Raw genomic sequence first — 23,959 nt, forward strand, 5'->3', positions numbered from 1 at the left:
GATTCTTGTCTCCCTTTAGAGTTGCGCCAGGGATTTGTCCAATTGAGCTGGATTTCATCTGGGCCAATCGGTGGACAGAAGGAGGAACAGTAATATTGAGTTTCTGAGCTATTTTAGAATTACACTATAATTATAGGGTTAACAGCAAAGAAAGTGAAATGAGCTATTCAGCCCGTGTTGGCCATGCTTCCAAATATTCGCCAATTGATGTCGAAACTAGGGAAAAGTTTAAGATGTTTTATTCTACTTAGTATAATTTATAACATACGCAATTTCCGGTTAGCTTTGTAGCATAGCTTCCTACACAATCAAGCTAACATACCGTATACGCCACAACCAAATGTCAGCGGTTTGGTAAAATCTTATCCGATCGATTAGAACTTCCAGGCCTCCAGGAAGCAATCGTTTCTCAACAGTCCGGACAGTCAGTGCGAAGCAAAGAGTCAAACAAAGGACAGATTTTTTTCCAAGCTAGTTTTGATCTGATTTGAACAGAGCACCTTGTCTGCATGTTTGCTGTGATCCCTGCATGATTTAAGTAAAACTGCAGGGTTTCTTTCAGCCTTTGGGTTCTTCTTGGCTAATATCTAGCCTGTCAAATAAGTCTTCCACCTGAGCTTCAGGTTTCTCGAGCTCCCCCACAATCACAATAGGCCTGATATGGCTGGTTCTCTTTTGCCCTGTCTGTCATCTGTATTAACACTGAGGTTTATAAATTACACACCAGTGGATTCCCTTTACAGGTTCACCTGCAGTTGAAGGCGGTGTGGTCCAATGGCTTTTATCTTAGGTTAGCATAGTAAAAGGGGTCAAACACAAGCTCTCACCTTTCAGTTGTTGAAGTTTGTGCGCTGAAATAACAGAATGCACCAACAAACGGCAACTTCCTCTTGGAGTCCTGTCATCTGCCACTTAATCACCAGAAACTGGAAGTCAGAAACTGAACCGAGAAATCTGACCATTTATAGCCTGGTGATCTTGATGATAATGTTACTCAGAGAAATCCCAGGGTTGTGGGTTACGTTAGGTTGATTCCAGTATTATGTGACCAAATTAACCGGTGTTGCAATAAGACCTGTAATCCTTTTTCTATTTTTCAGAGGGAAGCATGAGGGGGGAGTCTGGTGTGCTCAAATTCAAAAATACCTACAGAATCTACATTTTGGTTCGTGAGTTTGTGTGAGTCTGCGTATGCCGTCATAGAGAAGATTTGGAAAATGTAACAGTTCTACAACAAATCAACTTCAGGAGAGCTTTTTTTTTTCCTTTGTAATGTTTTGCATATGCGTGTCCACACTGGTTTGTGCACATTAACATAAGTACCAGGAAAATAAAACCTTACACTGAAAAGAGTTTCCTGATAGCAGAAGTCAACTATGGTCACATGAACTTTTGCAATAATCTTGTACATACAGCAGTGCTAAAAGTGTGACTTGCCCTGCCTTGCATTTTTGACCTAACCACACAACAACCCCAATTTTTTTTTTTTTTTTTTTAATAATTGCGGTAAAGAACGGCACCTTTGTCTGCAATCTGCGTCGCATCGAGCGTAGGTTGCCACCTGGAAGCCGAGCCTTGGGACTGCCTGCTGAAACGGCACATTACTCCTCCACGGTCTCGCAAAATCAATTAGGCTGATTGGTTGCGGTGAAGATCAATTTGTGGCACTTAAACACTGAGGTCTTCTCCTGCAGTGAACGAAGGGGGCTTTGGAGCCTCGGCGGGACGCGTTGAGCGACATGTTTGGATGGAAATGATCAGATGGAATGTGCGTGATCATCACATTGACATATTTTGCAGCTGGTATGTTGTTGACAAGCGGGAGACAAACAACACGTCCAGTCATGGAGACACGGGGAGACAGCGTGACACGCTCTTGGTCCCAACGCGCAGCCTTGAGCCTCCGTCGGACCTCGGACGTGTTCCCATACCCACAGTGTGGACTCGACACCGGGCAATAGGTCAGACTCTGCCTTGCATTTTTGTAATGTTCAGTTCAACCCTTTGTTTAGATTTCAATTCCCAACAGGTGATCTAAAGAAGAAAAAAAAAGTAATTTAAATCCAATCAGACATACATTCAAATTTGATCAAACACCGCTTTGAGTTCAGTTTTCAAATTAAGTCAAAAAGCTTTCTGTCTACAGGGGTGTCCAAAGTGCGGCCAGGGGCCATTTGGGGCCCTCTGCGGGATTTTGGGCGGCTCCTCGAACTCATTTCTTGTTCTAGCAAACTAGACACTGTATGACATGACAGAGATGCTCACTCTTTCCTCTATTAGGAAAAATATTCTCTCTTTTTTAACAGATAAATACCTTAGATAACAAATACATTTCTGTTCATTAGGGAATTTCATCTTAATTTTGCAAGCAACAATTATTGACCCATTTTTAGTCAAAAGCAACTCTTGCAGGCCAAAAAGGAAAGTAGTTAATTGCAAAAAAAAAGTTAAAACTGTGGCCCGATGGTGAATTGGGGCCATACTAAAATATAATAAAGTTACAAGAATAAAGTCATAATATTAACAGAATAAAGTCCAAATAATATGAGAATTAGTTGTAGTAATAACCGTAAAAAATTATAATGGAATTAAATCATAATATTAAAAGAATAAAGTTGTAATAATGAGAATAAGGTCGTAATATTCTGAGAATAAAGTCTTACAACAATAAAGTCTAAACAATAACAGAATATAAAAAGTCCTAACAATGTGAGAATAAATTCATAATATTACGAGAATACTGATATTATGACTTACCTTTGTGCATTATTTATACTTTATTTTTGTAATATTATGATTTTATTCTCATGTTATTATTTTTAGTGTAACATAAATTTACTGGAAATTTTTTTTATAGAAAATCTTACTATTTTGTCGATTAAAAAATATATATTAGATTTTAGTTTATCATTGAAGGGCACAAAAAGTTTGTTTTATAAACGTTCCAACTGAACAATTTTGGTCCTCATGGCAAAAACTTTGGAGTCCGAATTCACTGAAATCCTCACGACCTGCTGACTCAAACTGAAAGTAAAGATGCGAGCACGTTCAGCGATGCTAAAACCAAAAAGGACAAAAACATTTTCTTGCTTTTGAGCTAATGAAAAGTGAAACAGTTAAAGTGCTGTGTATTACGTAATACCTTTAAAAAAGAAAGACAGAAAGAAACTTATCACAGTGCAAGGAAAAAGAAAATGTGTCTTTAAAGGACTCTCAGTTTACCGGCAATACAACATCAACCAAAAATTTAAGTTTAGATTACTCCCTTATGAAAAGTGCTGAATTCGCCTCCATCGACAGTAAATTGGTTATTTTTAGATTTTTTTTTTTTTGCTCACTGTGCACACACCCAATTCTTTTTCTGTATTTATGTAAGATGCTCTGTATATTGTACTGGTGGAGAGGAAAGCTTTGAAATACATATTAAAAAACCAACAATGATGATCAAGAAAAAAGACAGTGAATCATGAAAGCCAAAGAAGTCAAGGGTAGCTTATTGGTGTTCCACCAAAAACAAAAAGGGTTATTCAGTGTGTTATGGAACAATAACTGAAGGAAGGTGAAGAAAATTACAAAGGAAACAATAAATAATTTAAATTACAGAAAAAAGTCAGATTTCTGTAAGAAAATCAAACAGCTGATATCTAAAATGTTAGGGAAGTAAAATGATGACAATCATAAATTTTTCAGCATGTTATTTTTATTACATTTATTGTTATTATTATTATTATTATTATTATTATTACTATTGCTTGAGTAATAGTAATAATAAAAAAAAAAACACTAATTGATTTCATTGCTGGGGGTCTTGTAGCGGGGTGGGGGGAAAAAAGTAGTCTTTGCTGATTGGTCAGGCTCTCTTGACGTCCCTCCTTACCAGAACAGCGATTGGCTCGACTGGCTTTAAGCCTCGCCATGGGCGGGGCCTGGTGCCTGTTGTATGTTGAACCGACGCGCTCCGCGAGCTGTGAATTTAGAGGGTCTCTCTCCACCGGAGTGGTAAGGTAGCACACTTCAACGACGGAAGGGGACGTCGCTGACATTAGAAGAAGAAAGAAAGAAAAAAAAATAAACACTTTTCATCAACTAACCGCTGGATACATAACTCGCCCTGGGACTGGATTAATATAAAGTCGACTTTTTTTAGTTTTTCTTTTTAATTTGCTTTAGAAGACACCCGAACTCATCGAAGACAATGGGATCCCAGACATCCACGGCCGCGGAGGCGAACGCTACTGCCGCTGATGCTGCAGCTGTCAAAACCAACGGACAGGTAGCCTACCACTCACAGCCTACTACTGTTCACTCCTTCTGCCTTTTTTTTGTTTTCCCCCTCAACGGGAAACATATCTGCGCGTGGATAGAAGTTGAATTTCTCTCATAAAATCACCTGTTTGTTCTTTTTTTTACGTTTGGTTATCTGTCTTTTTTTTTTTCGGTCGAAGTTCTGTCGTTTTGGGCAGGACAGGTTGGGGGCGGGGAGCTTTTCACTGTCTGGCACCTTCACACCCCCCGCTCAAAAAAAAAAATACCAAATTATCATAAAAATGTTTGCTTTTATGCTGGCAATGGCGCAGAGTCGACTGTTCGGGTTTCGAGGTTAGTCTGTGTTTATTTGTAAATGAAGACAAATGCGCCCCCCCTTATCCCCCCCGTCCCCTTTAACGTGTTGGATACAGTCAGTCGGGCTTAAAGGGGAGGGGGTGGGGAGCCGAGATGCACGTAGACAGTCTACTACTCCTCCCTGGTAAAACCGAGCCATCCCTTTATTTGAATGGGACTTTTCTTGATACGTTCAGCCTACTAGTCACATTCGCGGTGCCCTTTAACACTTTACTATAGTTATGACTTTATTATGAATGTTAATGAGACATCTTCACCTGCTTAAATAAATGTAAAAAAAAAAGACTCCACCAACGGTTCGGCCGACGTTTGGTTGGTTTTTGTATTTTTTTTTATGATTAATTTGATTTTATATATGATGATTTTTTTTTTTCTGGTCAAAAAATGAGCATAAAAGCGGTCCATGTGTTTCCATATTTTCTGTGAGGAGACGCAGCCTTGTCTTTGTCGAGCCACTGTCTGTCTGTCTGGTACAGTCGACGGTCTGGTTGGTGATGCGCTGCCGCCGCCTATTGTCAAATTGGAGTACTGCAAGGCGTCGCCTCGCAGCCGGGCATGGTGGTTTATTAATGAGAGCAAAAAAATATATATGTATGACAAAGAGCTGTTTTCTTATTATTATTTGTTTTCTTTCAAATTGAAGTAATATCACTTGGGGAAAAAAAAAAAAAATTCTGAATTTCCCCTCTTTCTCATCTTGTGATCGTTAGGAGAACGGACACGTAAAAACCAATGGTGATGTCTCCACTAAGCCTGACGGGGACGCCGCCGCCACCAACGGTTCCGCCGAGGCAGCCAAGGAGCCCGAAGCCGGGGCAGGAGGCGACGCCATCGAACCGGCGCCCGCCGCAGACGGAGAGGCCGCCAAGCCTCAAGGCGAGGCCGCCGCCAAGGAGACCCCCAAGAAGAAGAAGAAGAAGTTCTCCCTGAAGAAGTCCTTCAACATCAAGCTGAACCTGAAGAAGAGCAAGAAGAGCGAGGCTGTGAAGGAGGAGGCTGCCGACGCCGCTGCCGCTGCTCCGGCCGCCGCCTCTGAGGAGAAGCCGGCTGAAAACGGAGCTGCCGCCGCCGCCACAGCCGCTGCTCCCACAGAGGAGGAGAAGAAGGAAGAGGCGAAGGAGGAGGCTCCCGCCCCGGCCGAAGCTCCAAAGGCAGAGGAGGGGGCGGCCAAGGAGGAGGCACCCAAGGAGGAGGCCAAGGAGGCGGCCGCTCCGGCCCCTGAAGCCGCCAAACCCACGGAGGAGAGCAACTCGACCCCCGCCCCCTCTGAAAAGAAAGAGTGATTGTACGTTGAGCTCACGATGAACTGGGTGAACTGTTTTTCCAAGAGAGAGAAAGAAAAATTTAAGAGTATATATATATATGTATTTATATATATGTGTATATGTACACATATGTATATGGATATATGTATATGTAAATATATACACATGTATGTGAAAGACTCCTTCGACGTGCCACTTTTCGTCATGATAACAAGACGACAGACTAGATTCACTAGATCACCTCCCTGGTTACAGCTCGACATCTGGACGTTGGACTGGGTTGTTTCTGTTTTTTTAGGCAGCGGGTCGGCCGCCGTGCGGAGAACTGGATTTAACTGAGCCGGAACGCGAAGCGGAGCCGCGATTTGGGGCGAACGAAGGAACGGACGGACGGATGGATGGAGAAAGATGGAGCCGAGGCGTCTTTTCCGCAAGTCAACCACAGCTGAAGATGCCTCCCAAGCTGAAGGAATGAAGCTCAGTGCGATACTAGGACACCACCACCACTTGAAATGACTGTTAAATAGAAGAAAAGAAAACAAACAAAAAGGAAAAAAAAGAGAGAAAACCAACAACAAAAATATGTGAAATCAGAAAATTAAAGAGACTCGTCAACTTTTTACATTCCTATATTTTAACCCAAATTTGAAGTATTTTGTGGTGTATTATAGAGAACCATCTTAAAGATTCAGAGAAACTATGTCTCGTTTGTTAAAAAGAAAAGAAAATAGACAGTTTTGATTTTTACCGTACTATGAAAGAAGAAGAAGAAAAAAAAGAACACTTAAGCTTGCTATGTTCACTGTTGCGGTTTGATATGATGCAGAGTTGTTTATCTGTCGTGTGTGAGCCTGAATCTGCTTTGTCTCTGTAAATACGTTGGATTGATTTCTGTTCTTTATTTTGCTAATGTTGACAGATGTTACTGGTTTTATTGTAAAGTTGATAATGGTAAATAAATGTTGGGTACCTGCCTGTTAAGTGTCTGTACGGTTATTTTCACCATCCACTCTGGTTCATATAGTCTTCACAATCAGACGGGATTCGGTTTCTGTCGATGTAGAATTTCCCACCTACTCTGTACCAGGATCCTTTTCCACGATGAAGTTGAGACCAATTTGCTTGGAAGAAGTAGTATATAATCATCTTTAGGACTGAAACGATGAATCTGATTAAGCATGATCAATCAGATGACTCGTGATTAATCAGATTAATCGGTTATCGAAATAATCGTCGACTACTTTAGTAATCCATCGATCATTAACTGGAGTAAACAGACTCAAAAGAATGCTAATTGCTGACTGAACAACATCCTCACAGCAGTAATTGAGTCAAAACTGTGCAAAAACTTAAACATTTTGAATTTAAGATAAAAAGAACCCTTCTTTGTATGTAAATATGGATGCAAATATGTTCTAAACAGAACTCCTCAAATGGCATTGTTATAGCTTCACCTGATTCAAGTTCTGTCAAACCTGAATTGAGCAATCCAACTGTTAATTAGATAAATGTTAAAGTCTGCAGAATTTGACTTTTTTTTTGTTTTAATCCGAATAATCAATTACTAAAACAATTGTTAATTGCAGCTCTAATTGTCTTGAAGCTCCTATCTAAAAAACATAACCTCAACTTTGACCAAAATTTAACATTTAATACACAGGCTACATTTATTGGAACCACTGGAAAAGATGTGTAAAAAAAAAAAAGTCTTAAAAGAAATGTATCTTGAGCATAATCTCACACTGATACTTAAAAGACAAAATCAACTTTTGTTTTGGTGATATTTACTCAGTGTTGGAAGAAAGATCTCACTCTTTGAAATAATTGTTTTTTTTATGAAAACACCAGTGCTAAGATTCTGTTGGCTGAACTTTTTGTTGCCATGTCTTTTTTTATTATTGCTTTTAATCTTGCCGAAAGATCAAATAATGACATATATTTGAGTTTCACAGCTCAGTCGACCATTTTTCCATTTGAAATGTTTTGAAATTTCAACAAAAATTCCAAAGAGAAACAAGCCCACATCACCACAGATCCTCCACTGTACATGGGTTTCTGTTATCTATCCTTTGTTTTACACTGGACTGATTTTGTTGCCAAGAACCTCAATATTTGTCTTATTTTGTAACAAGACAGAATTTTTATTTTTTTTTCTGGTATCACATCTAATCATTGATATGGAGACTTGAGATTATCAATGGCTGCCAACAGATTGGTCACCAGTGATTTTAACAAAAGCAAATATTTTTTTACATTTTTAACCAATAAATACTATTCTTGTCCCCCAAATGAAGATTGGAGATTTTGGACATCTTCATTCCAATTTTTTTTTGTACTTGTATCTGATATGAACTTTCAACCATCAGAGCAATATCTGACTTGTCCCTTTTGGTTTTGTTGGCAATAGGTCATTTTGAGCTTTCAAGCGAGTAATGCACGAACTCAACATGTCTCCAAACACACTTAAAACCACGTGTTTTCATGTGGTTGAGTGTTATTAATGCTAACAAGAAAACCGTGCACATCTAAATCTGGTTGCCAGTGGCGACTATGTATAATCATAGCTTTCTAAAAGCTGGTTGAGCCAAAAGCTTCTTCGCCAATTTCAATCAGGGGATAACGCAGAAATTTATTCAAACGTGGACGAAATGTGCGGCCATGGCATGTTACACACCCGAAACTGAAACAAAAGGAAGGATGGAATGTAACCTTAAAGTAAAAAAAAAAAGTTAATTTACATTTACGTGAATAACTTTTCGAAAAACAAGCACTTTTAGGAGTCGTTTTCTCATATTGCATTCTACTTTTTAGTTTCACTTGAGCAACATCGCCATGAAATACTGCGAATCTTACTTGAGTCAAATTTCTGGAGACTCTACAAACTGTGAGCAGTTCCCCTGAAAAAACAGAACAAACACGTTTCACCCAGAAAAGCATCAGATTCACATCCAGCTGAGGGTGAAGTGAAAACATCCTGTTGCTCCACAGCTATCATAGTTCTAATGTTAGTTTGTTAGTCTGCTGAAACTTCTGTGCCAATATCCCTATATACATCATTTATAGTCACTAGTGTACTGTACCCTATTCTAACATACATTTATATTTACTCTGCCTGCTGTAAGTGTTGGCTTCACATGCCTCATGTTGAAAATGTTATTTTAAGAATGTGTCTGTTGGTGCATTTCGTTTAAATCTTTTTTATTACCCTGGTCTTGAAAATCCCAGACATGTACATCACTGTATGTGTTCAGTTACTTTGTCGTGAATTGGTTATATGTTATTTTATGTGGAAGAAAATGAGCTTGTCTTCTTCCCACTCCTTTTTCGAGATAAATGCACTCTTGTTTATGTCTAAATACATTATTATTATTATTATTATTATTATTATATACAGCATGAATCTGACAGCTCAGAAAACGTCTTGGTCTTACTGTATGGTTACTGACACTGTAGATATTTTTGCATATACTTTTTTTTCCATTTTTACCTACTAATGAGCATAATATGCCGTTTTTTTGTTTTGTGACATGAAATAAAGTAAAAGAAAATCCCAAAAAACATGGAAATGTTTGTCTAATTCTGTTATGCTCAAACAAGTACTTACTATTTAGGTAGCTGTTTTTAGGAAATACGTTTTTTTTTTACTCTTCATGGCTAAGCTTATCCCTCCAGTTGTTGGTGGCCTCTGCAGGCCTCACATGTCACACGTTGTGACGTCTCACAGGCTAAACAGACAAACAGTGATGTGAATTTTGTGTCGCTTCAGCATATTTGGTTCCATTTAACTTGCATTTATCTTTGCTCAAATTGCATTGATTTGCTTGCAGTGAATAGCGAAAGCTTCACCACTGATGCTGCAAGCTCCACTGACCTCTTGACCCCCTGCTCTGCGTTCCGCATCACCCACCCACCCCACCACGCCGCACCCCCCTCTCCACATGGATGGTTTTCAGCCAGCAACCTCCTGAAAACGGATAGCTGAGCGCTGCGCTCCGACTCCGGCTCAACTGACCTATTTCATGTGATATGATGTGCTGAGATCGCATCCAAACTCAGCCTCCATAATGAATGAAAGGAGGAATTTTGGAAGCTGGAGCTCCCTCTTGACTTCTCTGCGTTTCTCACACTAAGATAAAAGGAAGTCTTTTTTTTTCTCTTCTTTTTATTAAAATCTTCAGGCAAATAACCGGCTGACTTGACCATCCATGCCTCTCTCTCTCTCTGTAGGAGGCAGTGTGCTGTAAATAATTCATAGCTGCTCCAATCTGAGCCCGTTTACTGTGCTTTGTCTCGTTTCATTTGCAGAGTGTGATCTGTGTGAGGCCGTCACTTTGTCCATGCTTTCATTTCTCAGACAGCGGGGACGATGTCTGCACACGTTTGGAAGTTGGGTCGCACACGCCTGGGCCTGTACTGCCACCTCTAGTCTGGAATATGTATCTGTACAAAGCTCTGTCACACGAGTTGGATTGGTTGTCATTTTCTTTTAAGGAAGATGCAGAAATGTTATTTAGTCATCTGACTTGGATGGGAATTTGATGGGCAGAGCTGGTGCGTCCTGTTCCGGTTTTCCCTCACCAAACTGCCATTTTTCATTTTTTTGCTCAAGCTCTGCGCCGGCAGCAACGTGGGTCTGTTAGTCACTCTGGTGACATGAATTTTGTTCCATAAGAGAGTGCATTTGTTCTTTTCTAAATATAAAAAAAATTCTCAAAAAACATGAAAACTTCTGAGTTTGAAAAGTCAAAAATTTGCTCGGAAAAAAAGAAAGAAAGACATTTTTAGATTGATCGCAGACATTTATTACGCATAATTCTATTCAGACAAGATTTGGGGAACATAAATAAGGTCAATTGAACCTAAATTGAAATGAATGTTCCTTTCTTCCACAATATGCTTGAATAGGCTTGTCAGTGTTGATTTAATTTTAAGGTCAAACAAGGATTAAAAGAAAAAAACAACAACTGAAAATTGTCTCATGCTTTTATATTCGTCAAACTCTAAACGTTCCACCTCTATCTTGGAGATTCTGGTCTCGGCCTTGCAGGATTTCAGTCCTGGAAAAATTGCCCTTGATGGACACAATCAGTTAAAAAACAATAGATCACTTCTGAAGGGAATTTGTTGCAGAAACAACAATACACACCGAAGGTTTCTGATTTTTCTTCTTTTTTTATTTTTTGCAAACCATTGCAACTCAGTGCTCAGTGTTGGTCTGTAATTAAAACCCTGATGAGTCATATCAAAGTTTGAAAAGGCTTAACAGGCATAAATACTTTTTCAAAATGACCGAGAACTGTAAAATGATATCAGTAAAAGACGGTTTACTGAAGGCGTTTTGGAGAAATACTCAAGATCATTCAAGGTGGAGAGCCATTGTTTAGTCTGGAGCTGATTCCTCGGTGGTCCTCGGTTTGTATTCCGGCTCCGCCCCGTGAGGCGGGTGAGCTGCTGTGATTGGCTGAGAGGAGCTCCGCGCGACGTCCCCCCTGTAACTGAGAACCCGGCAAGCGGGCGAACCAGTGGGGTAACTGGTGTAAAATGGCGCTGTCTCAAGGAACAAAGAAAAAAGTTTGCTATTATTATGACGGTAAATACTTCACTTGGACCTTTTACTCGCTCTCATTTTCAAATGTCCTTCACGGCGTGCGGAGCTTCGGGGTTTTACTTTGCCTGTGTCAGGGTTTTAAGTGTAGCAGCGCCGTCCAGCTCCGAAGCCGGTGTTGGGGAGCTAACGTTAGCTTGCTAACTAGCTTTTTTTTAGCCGTGCTAGCTATTAGCCCGAATTCCGGACCCAGTACATTGTTGTCTCTTCGGCTTCATTTTTTGGTCACTTAATGTTAAAACAACTTTTCCTAAATTATTAAAGCCTCCTATGGAAGTTGTATTTGTGCATTAGAACTATAATGATAAATGGGGACATGAAGCAATGCGGTGATAATCACACAGTGTTCCTCCAATTCGCTAACAACTTCCGAGAAGTGAGGAAGGATGCACTCTGCTGCTTTAATTCGCTTCTTCTTCCAAAAAGAATGTGGGGGAGGATCAAACCTTATGTTATGTGCTTTTACGGGGAATAAGTATCGTTTAAATACCGCCTGTCATTGTACTGTTGTGTATGCGCTATTTTAAACTAAATGAACCCCGCGAATACATTTGCGCTGACGACTGCTTTTTTGTCTTGTTTATAATTGATCGTTTGAATCCAGTTCTTTTTTTCCTATTTAAAATAAGCGGAAAAGCACCGTTCGTACCGAAGCGTCTTGGTCGTTACTTCCGTCTTCCTATTGTGTCGCGTGAACTCATAATTCTGGACGCTCATGAATAATTAAAATGAATCTCATTTGGATGCGCATTTTAATGCTGCTGTGCAAGTAGGATACCCATTTCCTGTGTTATTCGAGATCGGCACGATAAATTGAATTAGGATTGCGATATCGGTGTGCGCGGAATTGTTACAAGAGGCGGCATGCATTTACTATGCTTAGCTGGAAAGTATTTTGGACGTTACAAAACGTTCCCCAACGCAGGCACCTTTGGTTTTCATACCTTTAATTTGTGGTTGGAAATACTTTTAAAGATGAATCTTTTTTCAGCTTCAGTCAGTTGGCTGCCTCAAAACATAAATAAAACCCAAACCGGTTCTGTATTTTTTGATGTCAAACTTTTATTTGGTTTGGAACCCAAAAGTTTGAAAAACGTAGTATATGTTAATTTGGACACTTCATGATGTTCCTTATCTAAAAAAGTGGATTTTTTTTCTTTACAGAACTGTGAGTTGAATATAGGCCTGTCTCGATAAACGATAAATCAATTAATCGCACAATAAATTAAAACCTATCGACCTCATTTCAATTATCGGCTAGATCATTTCTTCCTGCCCTTTTCTCTTACTGTTGATGACACTGAATGAAAAAAGGCTCAACTCCGGTGCTCTCCACTGACCCTCCCTTCTTTACTTCCTTAGTGTAATGCCCAGCGCGCGCTGCACGATCTTATGTCGCGGATTGTCGCCCCATTATCAAAACTTGAGAGACACATTAGCCGACAGAAATCCTAGGTGTAACGGTTCGATTGAACCGTGTTGTGTCCAACAATGGACACAAAATAATAAATCCAGTTCACTAATTTTGAAACCAGGCTTTAATCAATTCCTTTCTACAATCTACCTGCAATGCATGTGGCGAGTGTCAGTCCTGACTGAATGAAAATCATTCTAACCTATTTATGTCACGTTAAGGAAGAACAGCTGAAAAGTTACCAGGTTTTCTGGTAGAAATTTTGCTCCAACTCCTCCCCTAGTTATTTATATTTTCTTTGCACGAAATGATAATATGTTTCCACATATTATGTCCGATGTCTGCTGGACTTTGGGTTGCACCGTGTCAGCTGTTTGGGACTCCCTCGGTTTCCCCTCAGAAAGCACGAGGAGAATCCGCGTTTTCTGGTTGGCTACCGGTCACATTCAACAGGCTGCGTTAAGCTCCCAGTCTGGGCAAATCCTTGATTTAGATCGGAGCGGCCACAACGATCTACCATAACACACAAGGGACAATCTCAGAACGAAGAACGTTCTAAGATTGTCATTTAGGGTAAAAAATCCTGTAGTTTGAACTATTGCATCAGGCAGTCAGATTCTTCTCTATTTAAATCTAATTATTACTGAAGGGCAATATACTATACAGACTTCATAATCTGCACTCTTTGGTTGAATGCAGTGCTTATTTCCACTTTGGCTTTATGTTTAGTTTTTATTCAAGTACATTTATTGTTAATGGAGACTGAGAATCTATTTTATTTTTGGTTGTTTTATTTATTTTGTGTATCAGTCCCAGTGTTAAGTGATCTTTTGAAAGTAAATCACATGTATTATTACGTAATTTCCATTAAATCAGTGTAAAAAGGTCTTCAAACAAAATTATTGTTTATCGCAATAATTTTTTGAGACAACTAATCGCCCAGGAAAATCTGTTATCGTGACAGGCCTAGTTGAATATGAAATAAAACACCGACTCATTAATGGTTCTACAAAATGTCCATTAGGCAGATATGAATTGATTGATGGATTTGTCTCTAACAAATTTAGCAAGACGATAAATTGTCCCAGAAATCATTGTGATAAACGATAGTTATTTTTGTGGCCATTTTCAAGTAATATAACAGTAGTAGCATAATGACGCAAAATCAATAAACGATAAATTCTAATGAACATTTAATGCTGGAACTGGAAGACATTTAAAATATCCCAAAAAATAAGCAAAACATCATCGCTCAGTTTTGTTGTTCAAAACTGAGCAAAGAACAAAGAATTAGTTTTTGGTAGAAACGGAGAGAAAGGAGAAAAATGATAGTTCATTTTAATTTGTCATTAGATTTATTGCGACAGGCATACTTGCCCAAAAAAAAAAAAAAAAATGTGTGAAGCTTCTCACTTAGCTTCAGAACGTTGGATGCTGACCGACCTACCCGGTTTATCTCCTGCAGGTGACGTGGGGAACTATTACTACGGTCAAGGCCATCCTATGAAGCCCCACAGGATCCGCATGACACACAACCTCCTCCTCAACTATGGACTCTACAGAAAAATGGAGATCTATGTGAGTCAAACAGAACAGAATCACCCCCCGTTTCATCACTCATCTGTACTGCACAACTAAAACATCAAAGTCTTAAGCAGCATTATTGGATTTTAAGAATTTCTTCCAATTTCTTTTTTTTTAAATTGAGTACAAATGTAGCACTCCAATAGAGCATACTTTGTTTTTCCTGCCAACTAGACATTTAACATAATTAACTTATGCAATTACTTTAGTTTCTTAAAGCTTTTTACATACTTACAAAAAAGATTATAAAATAATCACTTTCACACTTGTCCATGGATAAAAGTTAACATAAAGTTGTGCTAAATTATAGCCATAAAACTAAGTCACTGCTTCAGACAGCTCAAACATTTTCTGATGCTGATTTGAGTCCGTCATGGTGCTACTTTTTTTTTTAACCGATTCCTTTTATCCATTTTCAGGACTGTATGAATCTTTACCTCAGTCCTAATTAAATTTGTTTGTATTTCTCTTTCAGAGGCCACACAAAGCCAGCGCTGAAGAGATGACCAAGTACCACAGCGACGACTACATCAAGTTCCTGAAGTCCATCCGTCCAGACAACATGTCTGAGCACAGCAAACAGATGCAGAGATGTGCGTCTGGTTTTCTTCTCCACCGTCTCCTGCTGCTCGCCTCACGTTCACTCACAGTCAGATTCTCTGTTTTCTTCTTCTTCTTACAGTTAATGTCGGAGAGGACTGTCCAGTTTTTGACGGTCTGTTTGAGTTTTGCCAGCTCTCGACAGGTGGCTCAGTCGGTAAGTAATCTATCTCAGGTGATCCGTTTTCTTCTCGAAAGCACAGAATAGTCTTATGCATCATTTCTAGCTTGATTTGCAGATCACTATGCTGGGTGTAGGGAGTTTTTTTTTACCTTACATCTGGATCCAACTCTGTTTTTGTTTCAGCTGGAGCAGTGAAGCTGAACAAGCAGCAGACGGACATCGCCATAAACTGGGCTGGCGGACTCCACCATGCCAAGAAGTCTGAGGCGTCCGGCTTCTGCTACGTCAACGACATCGTCCTCGCCATCCTGGAGCTGCTGAAGTAAGTCCAACACCGCCCCGCAGTTTCTAGCTGCTGCTGTTTTTCATATTGTGTCAAGTAGGATATCGATGCAGAAACACAGCTGAATTGACTTGCAGCATTTCTTTTTTTTTAATAAATGAAAGTAATCAAATTGATTTGATTGCTCTGCACCAGTACAGCACTTAAATACACCAATAGCTCCCAAACTTTGGTTAAACATGTAAAAACAACATTTAAACACATCATGCTGGTGGCAGCATCATTTCCATCATGACAGAAAGCAGTCAGGTTTGACAAGAAGAAGCATGGAGCTAAAAACAATCCTGGAATGAAAAACTGCCAGTTGCTGCAAAAAAGAATTGAAATGGTTTGGGTCAAAGCATGTTCATGGATTAAGGGCCCAGTCAAAGTCCAGACGTAAATCCGACAGACCTAAATCCGACCTTGGCAAGAGTTGAAGACTTAGAAGTTGATCTTGAGCTGCTTTGCAAACAAAAATGACAGTTTTGTGGAACTACTGGTTTGTCAAACACATCAAATCCCAATCAAATAAAGTTATTAGATTTTCTGTCAGATTTGTGTTGTAATCTGACACTGTGAAAATTTAGGTTACTTGTTTTGGTGAGAGATGGAGGCCTGCAAGGATAATTTTACCTGGTGCTTAAAAGTTCTTGAATTTAACTGAGGTGTTTTTAAGGTCTGGAAAGTCCTTGATTTCTGTATGAAGTCAGAGAAAGTGCTTGATATCAAAACTGCACAGTTTTGCAATAAAGTGCAATCTAACGTTTAATTCAAAATATTATTGAATTATTTAAATTTCTTGAATAGTATTCACCCTTACCGATCATCTTAGATTAAGACTTAGACTATTTACATTCACCACAAACCTGCAAGCAGCAGGAAGGGTTTGAACTTTTACAAAGTCACTTCTTTGTGTGAAGTTGGAGCAGCATGTACCTGAACCTTGTACTTCCTCCAGATACCACCAGAGGGTGCTCTACATAGACATCGACATCCACCATGGCGACGGTGTCGAGGAGGCCTTCTACACCACAGACAGGGTCATGACCGTTTCCTTCCACAAATACGGGGAATACTTCCCCGGCACTGGAGATCTGAGGGTGAGTCTCAGAGCGTTTCTCCTGGAAAACATTCCAACACGTTAAAGACGTCATGGATATTAATCCAACCATTTCAACATGTGCAGGACATCGGAGCAGGAAAAGGCAAGTATTACGCCGTAAACTACCCTCTAAGAGACGGCATCGACGATGAGTCTTACGAAGCCATCTTCAAACCTGTGAGTTGTTTTGTGTGTTTAATATCTCTTAATTCCTCAAATGAAGTTCATATGTTTGATTAAACGTTGTTTTTGTGTTAGATTATGGCTAAAGTCATGGAGATGTACCAGCCCAGTGCTGTGGTTCTGCAGTGTGGAGCAGATTCTCTTTCTGGAGACCGACTGGGCTGCTTCAACCTCACCATCAAAGGTAAGACAACATCTCAAAGTCACGCTGACTTCCTGTAACATGGTAGAAGTTCAACTATGTGCGCGTCTCCTCTGAAAGGCCATGCCAAGTGCGTGGAGTACATCAAAAGCTTCAACCTCCCTCTGCTCATGCTGGGTGGAGGCGGCTACACCATCCGCAACGTCGCCCGCTGCTGGACCTTCGAGACGGCCGTGGCCCTGGACTCGTCCATCCCCAACGAGTTGCCCTACAACGATTACTTTGAATACTTCGGGCCCGACTTCAAGCTGCACATCAGCCCCTCCAACATGACCAACCAGAACACCAACGAGTATCTGGAGAAGATCAAGCAGCGGCTCTTCGAGAACCTGCGCATGCTGCCTCACGCCCCCGGTGTCCAGATGCAGGCCATCCCCGAGGACGCCCCGCACGCCGACAGCGGAGACGAGGACGAGGAGGACCCCGACAAACGCGTCTCCAGTAAGAGATTTAACACACAAGCGTTGGATTAGTTCGTTAGGGGGCGCTGATGAGGATCTGTATTGCAGTCCGGGCCCACGACAAGAGGATAGCCTGTGAGGAAGAGTTCTCAGACTCTGAGGACGAGGCTGAGGGACAAGGTGGCGGCCGCAGGAACGCAGCCAATCACAAAAAGGCAAAGAGAGTGAAGAAGGAGGAAGAGAAGGAAGGCGAGGAAAAGAAAGGTAAGAGCAGTCAGATTATCTTTCTACAATACACGATATAAACAGTAGAATCAATAGCAATTTGGCCTGAGATAAAGTTTAGCGGCTAACCGCAGCAATGATTGATGATGATGATAACGTAAGAGAGAAGAAACATGGCTGCCTTAAAGAACCCGGACCTGGTTCAGGTTAAAACTAGAACTTTCAGCATTAGTACATGTGATTGATCTGAAAAGCTGGACGTGTTCATATCACGTGATGCAGATGAATCACTTTACGTATTTGGACCTAAAAGCCTCTCTCTCCTGGACGGTTACCATGGCAGCACAGTCTTTGGCACAAAACGACTGAAAAGAAGAACAAGGAGTCAGACTGATGTGCTTTAAAGAACAGCGAAGAAAACAAGCTAGTACGTAGGCTACTTAATGCAGTGATGAATATGTATCAATATGTTGACTGGACAATGTCCGTCTTCACCACTGACTCGTTTTATTTCTGTTACCAATCCATACGATTCATTTATTTGACTTTTTTTTAGTGCATTTCTGTTATGATACAGATGTTAGACTCCATTGATGATGGACAATAACAATTCAGTGTGAGTTGGTGAAACTGGTTTTGGTTTGTCGTCTGAGATGATGACATCCTGTTTGTTTTCTAGAAGTGAAGGAGGAAGAGAAAGAGGAGGAGAAGATGGACACGTCTGGGTAAGAACCAGAATTAAAGCTTCTCCATATGAACAGCTTTACATGTTCATCCATTTCATTGATGATTTTGGTTGTGTGCGCTTCTTGTTTCCTTCTGATTTATCATATTTGGTTGAGTTTTATTTTAGATGTTATCTGACCATGTGGTGACATGCATGTACGTTTCAGTAGGTCACATTTCTGCACTAAAAATCACATTTATTGCTCTCTTGGCTTTCTGATTTTGTTTTTGAGTCAAAATTCTGAAACCGAACCAAAAATCAACACATAACTATATCCCAATATGTGATGTCTGATCAATATGTTTGTGTTTCAGACCAAAAGAGGAGATAAAGACAACTTGAAGTGATCCTGAGGGAGAAGTGTCCGTCCTGTTGTCCTCCGGCAACCAGAGGATCTTTTTGTATTCCTGTTTTCCTTCGTTCCTGCAGACAAACCTGCTTTCCATTGTTTACATGAGTTGAGCAGCAGGTGGATGGGATGGAGGTCAACCCCACCCACCTGCCACCCACCGTATGAGATGTAAAATTCCCTCCGACCCCTGTGAGCTCTTTGTGGACATCAGGTTTGCTGTGATAAGAAAACTGTTTCCATGCTGGGATTTCTGATTAAAGCCTGTCTGTGAGGCCTTCCTGTTTGTTTTTTTTTTTTTTTTATTTCTAAATATTTATGAAGCATCAAAAGCAGTTCCACCTCACCGTATACTCATTAGTGAATGCATGCATCATCTCACCTTCAGCATGTACATATTTCTTAGTCTCTGCCCCCCCCCCCCCCCCCCCCCCCCCCCCCCCCAGTCGCGCTCTTTAAGTTATTTTGAATCATGAATCCGGTCGGCTCATCCTCCCAGGAATATCTGCTCTGTGAACCCGTTTCCTTCCTGTGCTGTTTTTGTTTGCGAGTGAGTGGGACCCTCTCCAGAAGCTGATGTTGCTGAGCAAATGACTTCTTTAGAGATTTTGTATCATTTTACAGAAACGTAGAGAAAGCCAGTGAGGGGCTTTCAGAGTGTGGCTGGTTGGAGTTGTATCCTTGTGAAATGTGCATTATCATATCTTTGTTATACAAAAATAAAGAAAACTGGTCCAATTGTTGTCTTTTGTGTATGTGCTCACAATTACAAATATAGTACAGAAATATACTAGTTGCATAAGATTGTAAGAATAGACTGCTGTGTGGGGTCATTAAAGGCTAAAAGTTTTTTTTAGAACTGCACATAAAACTCATGCAATGGGTGTAAAAATCGAGTACATGCTACAAATAATTTTTTTTCTGCATCTATTAGTTTTGCCACAAATTCAAATAAATGTTCTGATTTTGCTCTTTGGCCCTTAAAACATTTACAATTTTCATATTTAAGAGTTTGGGCTTCAATTAGTCGAGATAAAATTTTGCTCCACATTTCCTGTTCTCCCCTGACTGCTGGTCGTTAGGTTATAGTTTAATGCTGCCACAACCTGATGTTGCTGACTGACGACCATGGCTCCTCGTCCAGCTAATATCCAAATAATCTATGGATGTCACAGGATTGGGGGAAAAACTGGATTAGTACTTTTAGTCACCAAGAAACTGATTTACATTCTGATTTCATCTTAAATTTGAAAGAAACTAAAACATGTTTATACATGTTCCACTGGTGATGACAAAAACTGAAACAGAACATCAAAAACCAGCCAAACCGTTTTGTCCTTGACCTTATTTTATTAAGATTTGTAGTTTACAAGTTAAATGTGATAACTGCTGCCAAACGTTAAAAAGTTTTGAATTCTAGTTCAGTACAAAGCACTGGAGACGAGTGATGTTTTCCTTTGACGGATCTGGATTGAGTCTGATGTTCGCTGAATGGGTTGCTTGGTTACGCCTCCAGCTCAAAGTCAAAGTAATGTGGGTCAAAGTAATGAATTCGTACGTATCCGTCTTCTCCTCCACTGCTGTAACTGTAACAGGAACATCAAGCCGTTTGTTACTGGGTTGGCTCTTGTTCGTCTGCGTTTTTAGAGAAAGTAGCGGAATTAGTCAGGCCGTACCTCTTGCCGTCAGGATGGAACGCCACACAGTTGATGGGGCCAAAATGACCTTTGACCCTCCCAAACTCCTCCTCGTATGCAGCATGGAAAAACCTAAGTGCAGGAAATCACACATGAAACCAATAACTCCTTCAAAAATAGAGATTTCTTCCTTCTATCAACTTTAAACATGAAAATAACTTCAGGCTCTCTCACCTCGCCTCAAACTTGCCGATCCTGGTGGAGGTTGTGGTGACGTCCATGGCTTCCTGCCCTCCTCCCATCACCACCTTCACAGAAACGCTCAGTCAGACACATCGCCGCGACAACAAGGAGACTGACCGTACTCCATAAGCGTCGTGTCTTACGTGATCCATGATGGGAGAGATGGCAGCAGAGTTTACAGGCCTGTCTGTCCTGAATGTCTTGATGTGATCCAGAGAGTTGGAGTCAAACAGCTAACAGAACAGAGACTCGGTGTTTAAATGTTCACTCATTAACGCGTTTAAACGTTTCACTGCGAGTCTCACTTTCGACGTGTTGTCCTTGGAGGCAGTGATCACCATGGTGAGATCGACGGACGACTGGATGTCGTTGATCTGCCTGGTGTGCTCCTTCGCCTTCTTCAGAATTTCGCCAGACTGGAAAAGATCGCGGCCCAGTTAGGACAAACCCCATCTCCACCAGGCATTTTCTCCCCTCTTTTTTTTTTTCTCTCTCTATTGCAAGTTTTATACCAAAACCATATTGTGATATACGTCGTTACCGCCACACATCACACTGGATGTCGCAATACGACTTTTAAGGCGTGTCCACAGTGGTGGGCAGAGCCGGCTGGAGTTGTGTCAGCGTCGAACCTTCGCACTGAACTGGTTGATCTCTCCGTTCTCGTGGCCTGCGATGACAAACTCCCCCAGAGGCCCCCACACCGCGCTGGTTATCTTGCACTCGCTGCAGGGGACGGACAGGTACGGATTGTTGTCCTCTGCAGACACACAAGTAGAAAGTGAAAATGATTTAAGTGCTTATTTAAAAAATGTGGATTCTTTCTCAGCAGTAAATACGGGACAAAAACCTTTTTTTTTTTTTCTTATTTTAAGCGACGTCAGTCTGGGAGCTCGGTATAAAGTACTGATGCTCCGCTCTAAATGGAAAAACTGGCAAGAGGACGACTGAAAACCCCATCAGCAAAGATATTTAACTAATTGAAAACAGCAAGGTGAAATTACGCAGAAAATCAAATGAATCTCACAACACTGTCTGTGTCAAATAATGCCAGGAAAATAAGAAACAAAGTCAAACGCAGGGGGCATTTAAATCAACAAACCCAAATCACGTAATCAAACCTGCCGGAGAGCAATGGTTCATTTTAATAGTCTCCTGCTTCCTGCATTCCTTCAGAACACATATAATGTATAAATATCCTTAGCTTTGAGGTATGCATGTCAGATCCTCCTTGAGGGCTGAGTAGGAAAACATAGCCGACTGTTTATCTGTACCCATCTGCTGTGGATCTCTCAGGTCGAAGAAGTTCAGGAAGCACTGGTAGCCCATCTGCTTGTCTGTGGAGAACATGATGATGTTGCCGCTGAAGTCGAAGCCGCACGTCCTGACGGCGGAGTTGGTGTTGAGCAGAGCCAACTGTTTACCTGCGGGGGAAACAGGCAGCGTGTTACAGAAGTAAAAGTTAAGTACCTTAACTTTTCTCTCAATTTTTGGGGGAGGGGTAACCAGAGAAGACGTCACACTCCTCCAGCGTTTCCTCATGTTAGCTTTCATCAACCAGGAGGAAACCTGGCTTACCCGTCTCACAATCCCATAGGCGACAACTGTTGTCTGCTGATCCCGTCAACACGTTCTTGGTGTCCCCTGAGGAGAGGTTAAGAAAGCAACACCACACGTCACATCCTGCGTACAGCCGGAACATGAACCGTCAGAGCCCACAGAGGCCCAGAGAAGTAGGTCCTGATGATGGAAGGATACAGTCGCAGTCGACACACCACACCGCTCCGGTGTGTCCATTGTAGGTGCCGAGCCTTTCTCCGTTCACAGAGTACCAAACGTTGGCCACCTGGAGCGAAACGTCACGTGAAATGAAGCGGCTGTATCCCGGAAGTTACGCGAACTCAGCACGGGTCTGGACTCACCGTGTCTTTGGCTACGGAGAACAGCAGGTCTCCTTCTCTGTTGTACTTTATCTGAGTGATGGACCTCTCATGGCCCTGCAGCAGAATGGGTTTCTGGGAACACAGGACTCCCGAGTTAGCATAAGAGCTAGCCTTTTACCGCAGGGTGTGTATTTAAGATAGACATGGTTCATTTAGATTTAAAAAAAAATTCCACTAAGCCTCAGCGGGACAACATCTGCCATTGCACAACTATAACTACTCCTACTAGCAGCTAGTATCCTAGCTAGCGTCAAAGCTAAGCTAATGCTAGCCGAGCTAAGGCTGGCAGATAGAGGATGAGAAAATAAGTAACTTAGTGTCGCAGTATGTTTCCTGGTAAACATACTCACCATGTTTGCCGGCTCTGCGCTGTCAGTCCGCTCGGTTTATTCACTGCGCGTCACGTCAACAGAGAAAAGATGAAACACTCGCGTGTGAAGCGCCGGAGCCTTGGCGGAAAAGGAAATAGACGTCACTCTTGTGTCGAAAAGCAACACGGTGCGCCCCCTACCGTCAACACCCGGGACAAAATAAGATAAGACAATAAAGTCAAGGACAGGATGGTCTGGCTGGTTTTTGATGTTTTGTTTCAGTTTTTGTCATCACCAGTTGTACAGGTGTTAACATCCATTTTGGTTTCTTTACAATTTAAGATTAAATGAGAATGTAAATCAGTTTCTTGGTGACTAAAAGTAATTCAAGTTTTTTCCCCCCAATCCTGACATACATATTTAGCTACCAGCTGGACTAGGAGCCATATTTGTCACACACAGTGAGCAACATTAGGTTGTGGCAGCATCAAAAAGATAACCTATGTAACAACCAGCAGTTAGGGAAGCATGTCAGCAAGTGAAGCAAACCCAGGCTGCTAAGGGTTCAATTCTTATTTGCTCCATGTTCTTAATTTCCCTCTATGCCCTTCTTCCTATCAAGTTGGACAAGTAAAGGCCACTATAGTGACAAAAAAAAAACAACAAAAAACCCTTTACATATGTTGTACTGTGGCTTAATACTTCCATACATATTAATTCTTGTGTGGAAATCTGGGGAAAGTTTTACAAACCTGTATACATGCTTCAGAGGAAAGCTGCAGGACTATAAATGCATCTTATAATTTAGTGTAACAAATTAAATATTTGTTACATTCCACACTTTAACATTTTATAATTTACTATGGCTCAGAACTGCTCTGACAATTTACTGCTCTTACAATGTGCACAAAGATGGACAACGGGGAACTGATGGGGGTGTCCTGCCAGACCGTCAGTTCCCCGAACTACAACAAAAAAAGCTTGTAAAACTGCACACAGGATTGGGAATTCCAATTCAGTCGGTTTTAAAAACATCAACCAGGCATCGATTAACTCAAACATACGCTGCTCTTTTATTGAACAAGAAAAATATACA

General features: G+C 41.0%; 3 protein-coding genes across 3 annotated transcripts; 2 read left to right on the forward strand and 1 right to left on the reverse strand.

Moving 5' to 3' along the window:
- The first annotated feature begins 3,960 nt into the window (after nt 1–3,960).
- marcksl1b (MARCKS-like 1b) lies at nt 3,961–6,869 on the forward strand. Its single transcript, XM_055056007.1, has 2 exons — nt 3,961–4,273; nt 5,334–6,869. Exons 1-2 carry the CDS (start codon nt 4,196–4,198, stop codon nt 5,904–5,906), a joined length of 651 nt encoding a protein of 216 aa, XP_054911982.1. The 5' UTR covers nt 3,961–4,195; the 3' UTR covers nt 5,907–6,869.
- A 4,516-nt stretch (nt 6,870–11,385) lies between these two features.
- On the forward strand, nt 11,386–19,165 carry LOC129376280 (probable histone deacetylase 1-B). Its single transcript, XM_055055857.1, has 12 exons — nt 11,386–11,478; nt 14,373–14,485; nt 14,967–15,084; nt 15,174–15,248; nt 15,399–15,537; nt 16,499–16,640; nt 16,727–16,819; nt 16,901–17,009; nt 17,088–17,468; nt 17,537–17,692; nt 18,333–18,378; nt 18,695–19,165. Exons 1-12 carry the CDS (start codon nt 11,430–11,432, stop codon nt 18,720–18,722), a joined length of 1,449 nt encoding a protein of 482 aa, XP_054911832.1. The 5' UTR covers nt 11,386–11,429; the 3' UTR covers nt 18,723–19,165.
- An 894-nt stretch (nt 19,166–20,059) lies between these two features.
- On the reverse strand, nt 20,060–23,018 carry eif3i (eukaryotic translation initiation factor 3, subunit I). Its single transcript, XM_055055862.1, has 11 exons — nt 22,903–23,018; nt 22,532–22,624; nt 22,368–22,455; nt 22,188–22,253; nt 21,884–22,033; nt 21,242–21,369; nt 20,915–21,025; nt 20,753–20,842; nt 20,601–20,674; nt 20,406–20,498; nt 20,060–20,315 (listed from the first exon to the last, which is right to left on the reverse strand). Exons 1-11 carry the CDS (start codon nt 22,903–22,905, stop codon nt 20,234–20,236), a joined length of 978 nt encoding a protein of 325 aa, XP_054911837.1. The 5' UTR covers nt 22,906–23,018; the 3' UTR covers nt 20,060–20,233.
- Nucleotides 23,019–23,959: the final 941 nt, after the last annotated feature.

Source organism: Poeciliopsis prolifica, unplaced genomic scaffold (assembly GCF_027474105.1).
Source record: "Poeciliopsis prolifica strain line A6 unplaced genomic scaffold, Auburn_PproV2 SCAFFOLD043, whole genome shotgun sequence".
In the NCBI taxonomy this organism is placed as follows: domain Eukaryota; kingdom Metazoa; phylum Chordata; class Actinopteri; order Cyprinodontiformes; family Poeciliidae; genus Poeciliopsis; species Poeciliopsis prolifica.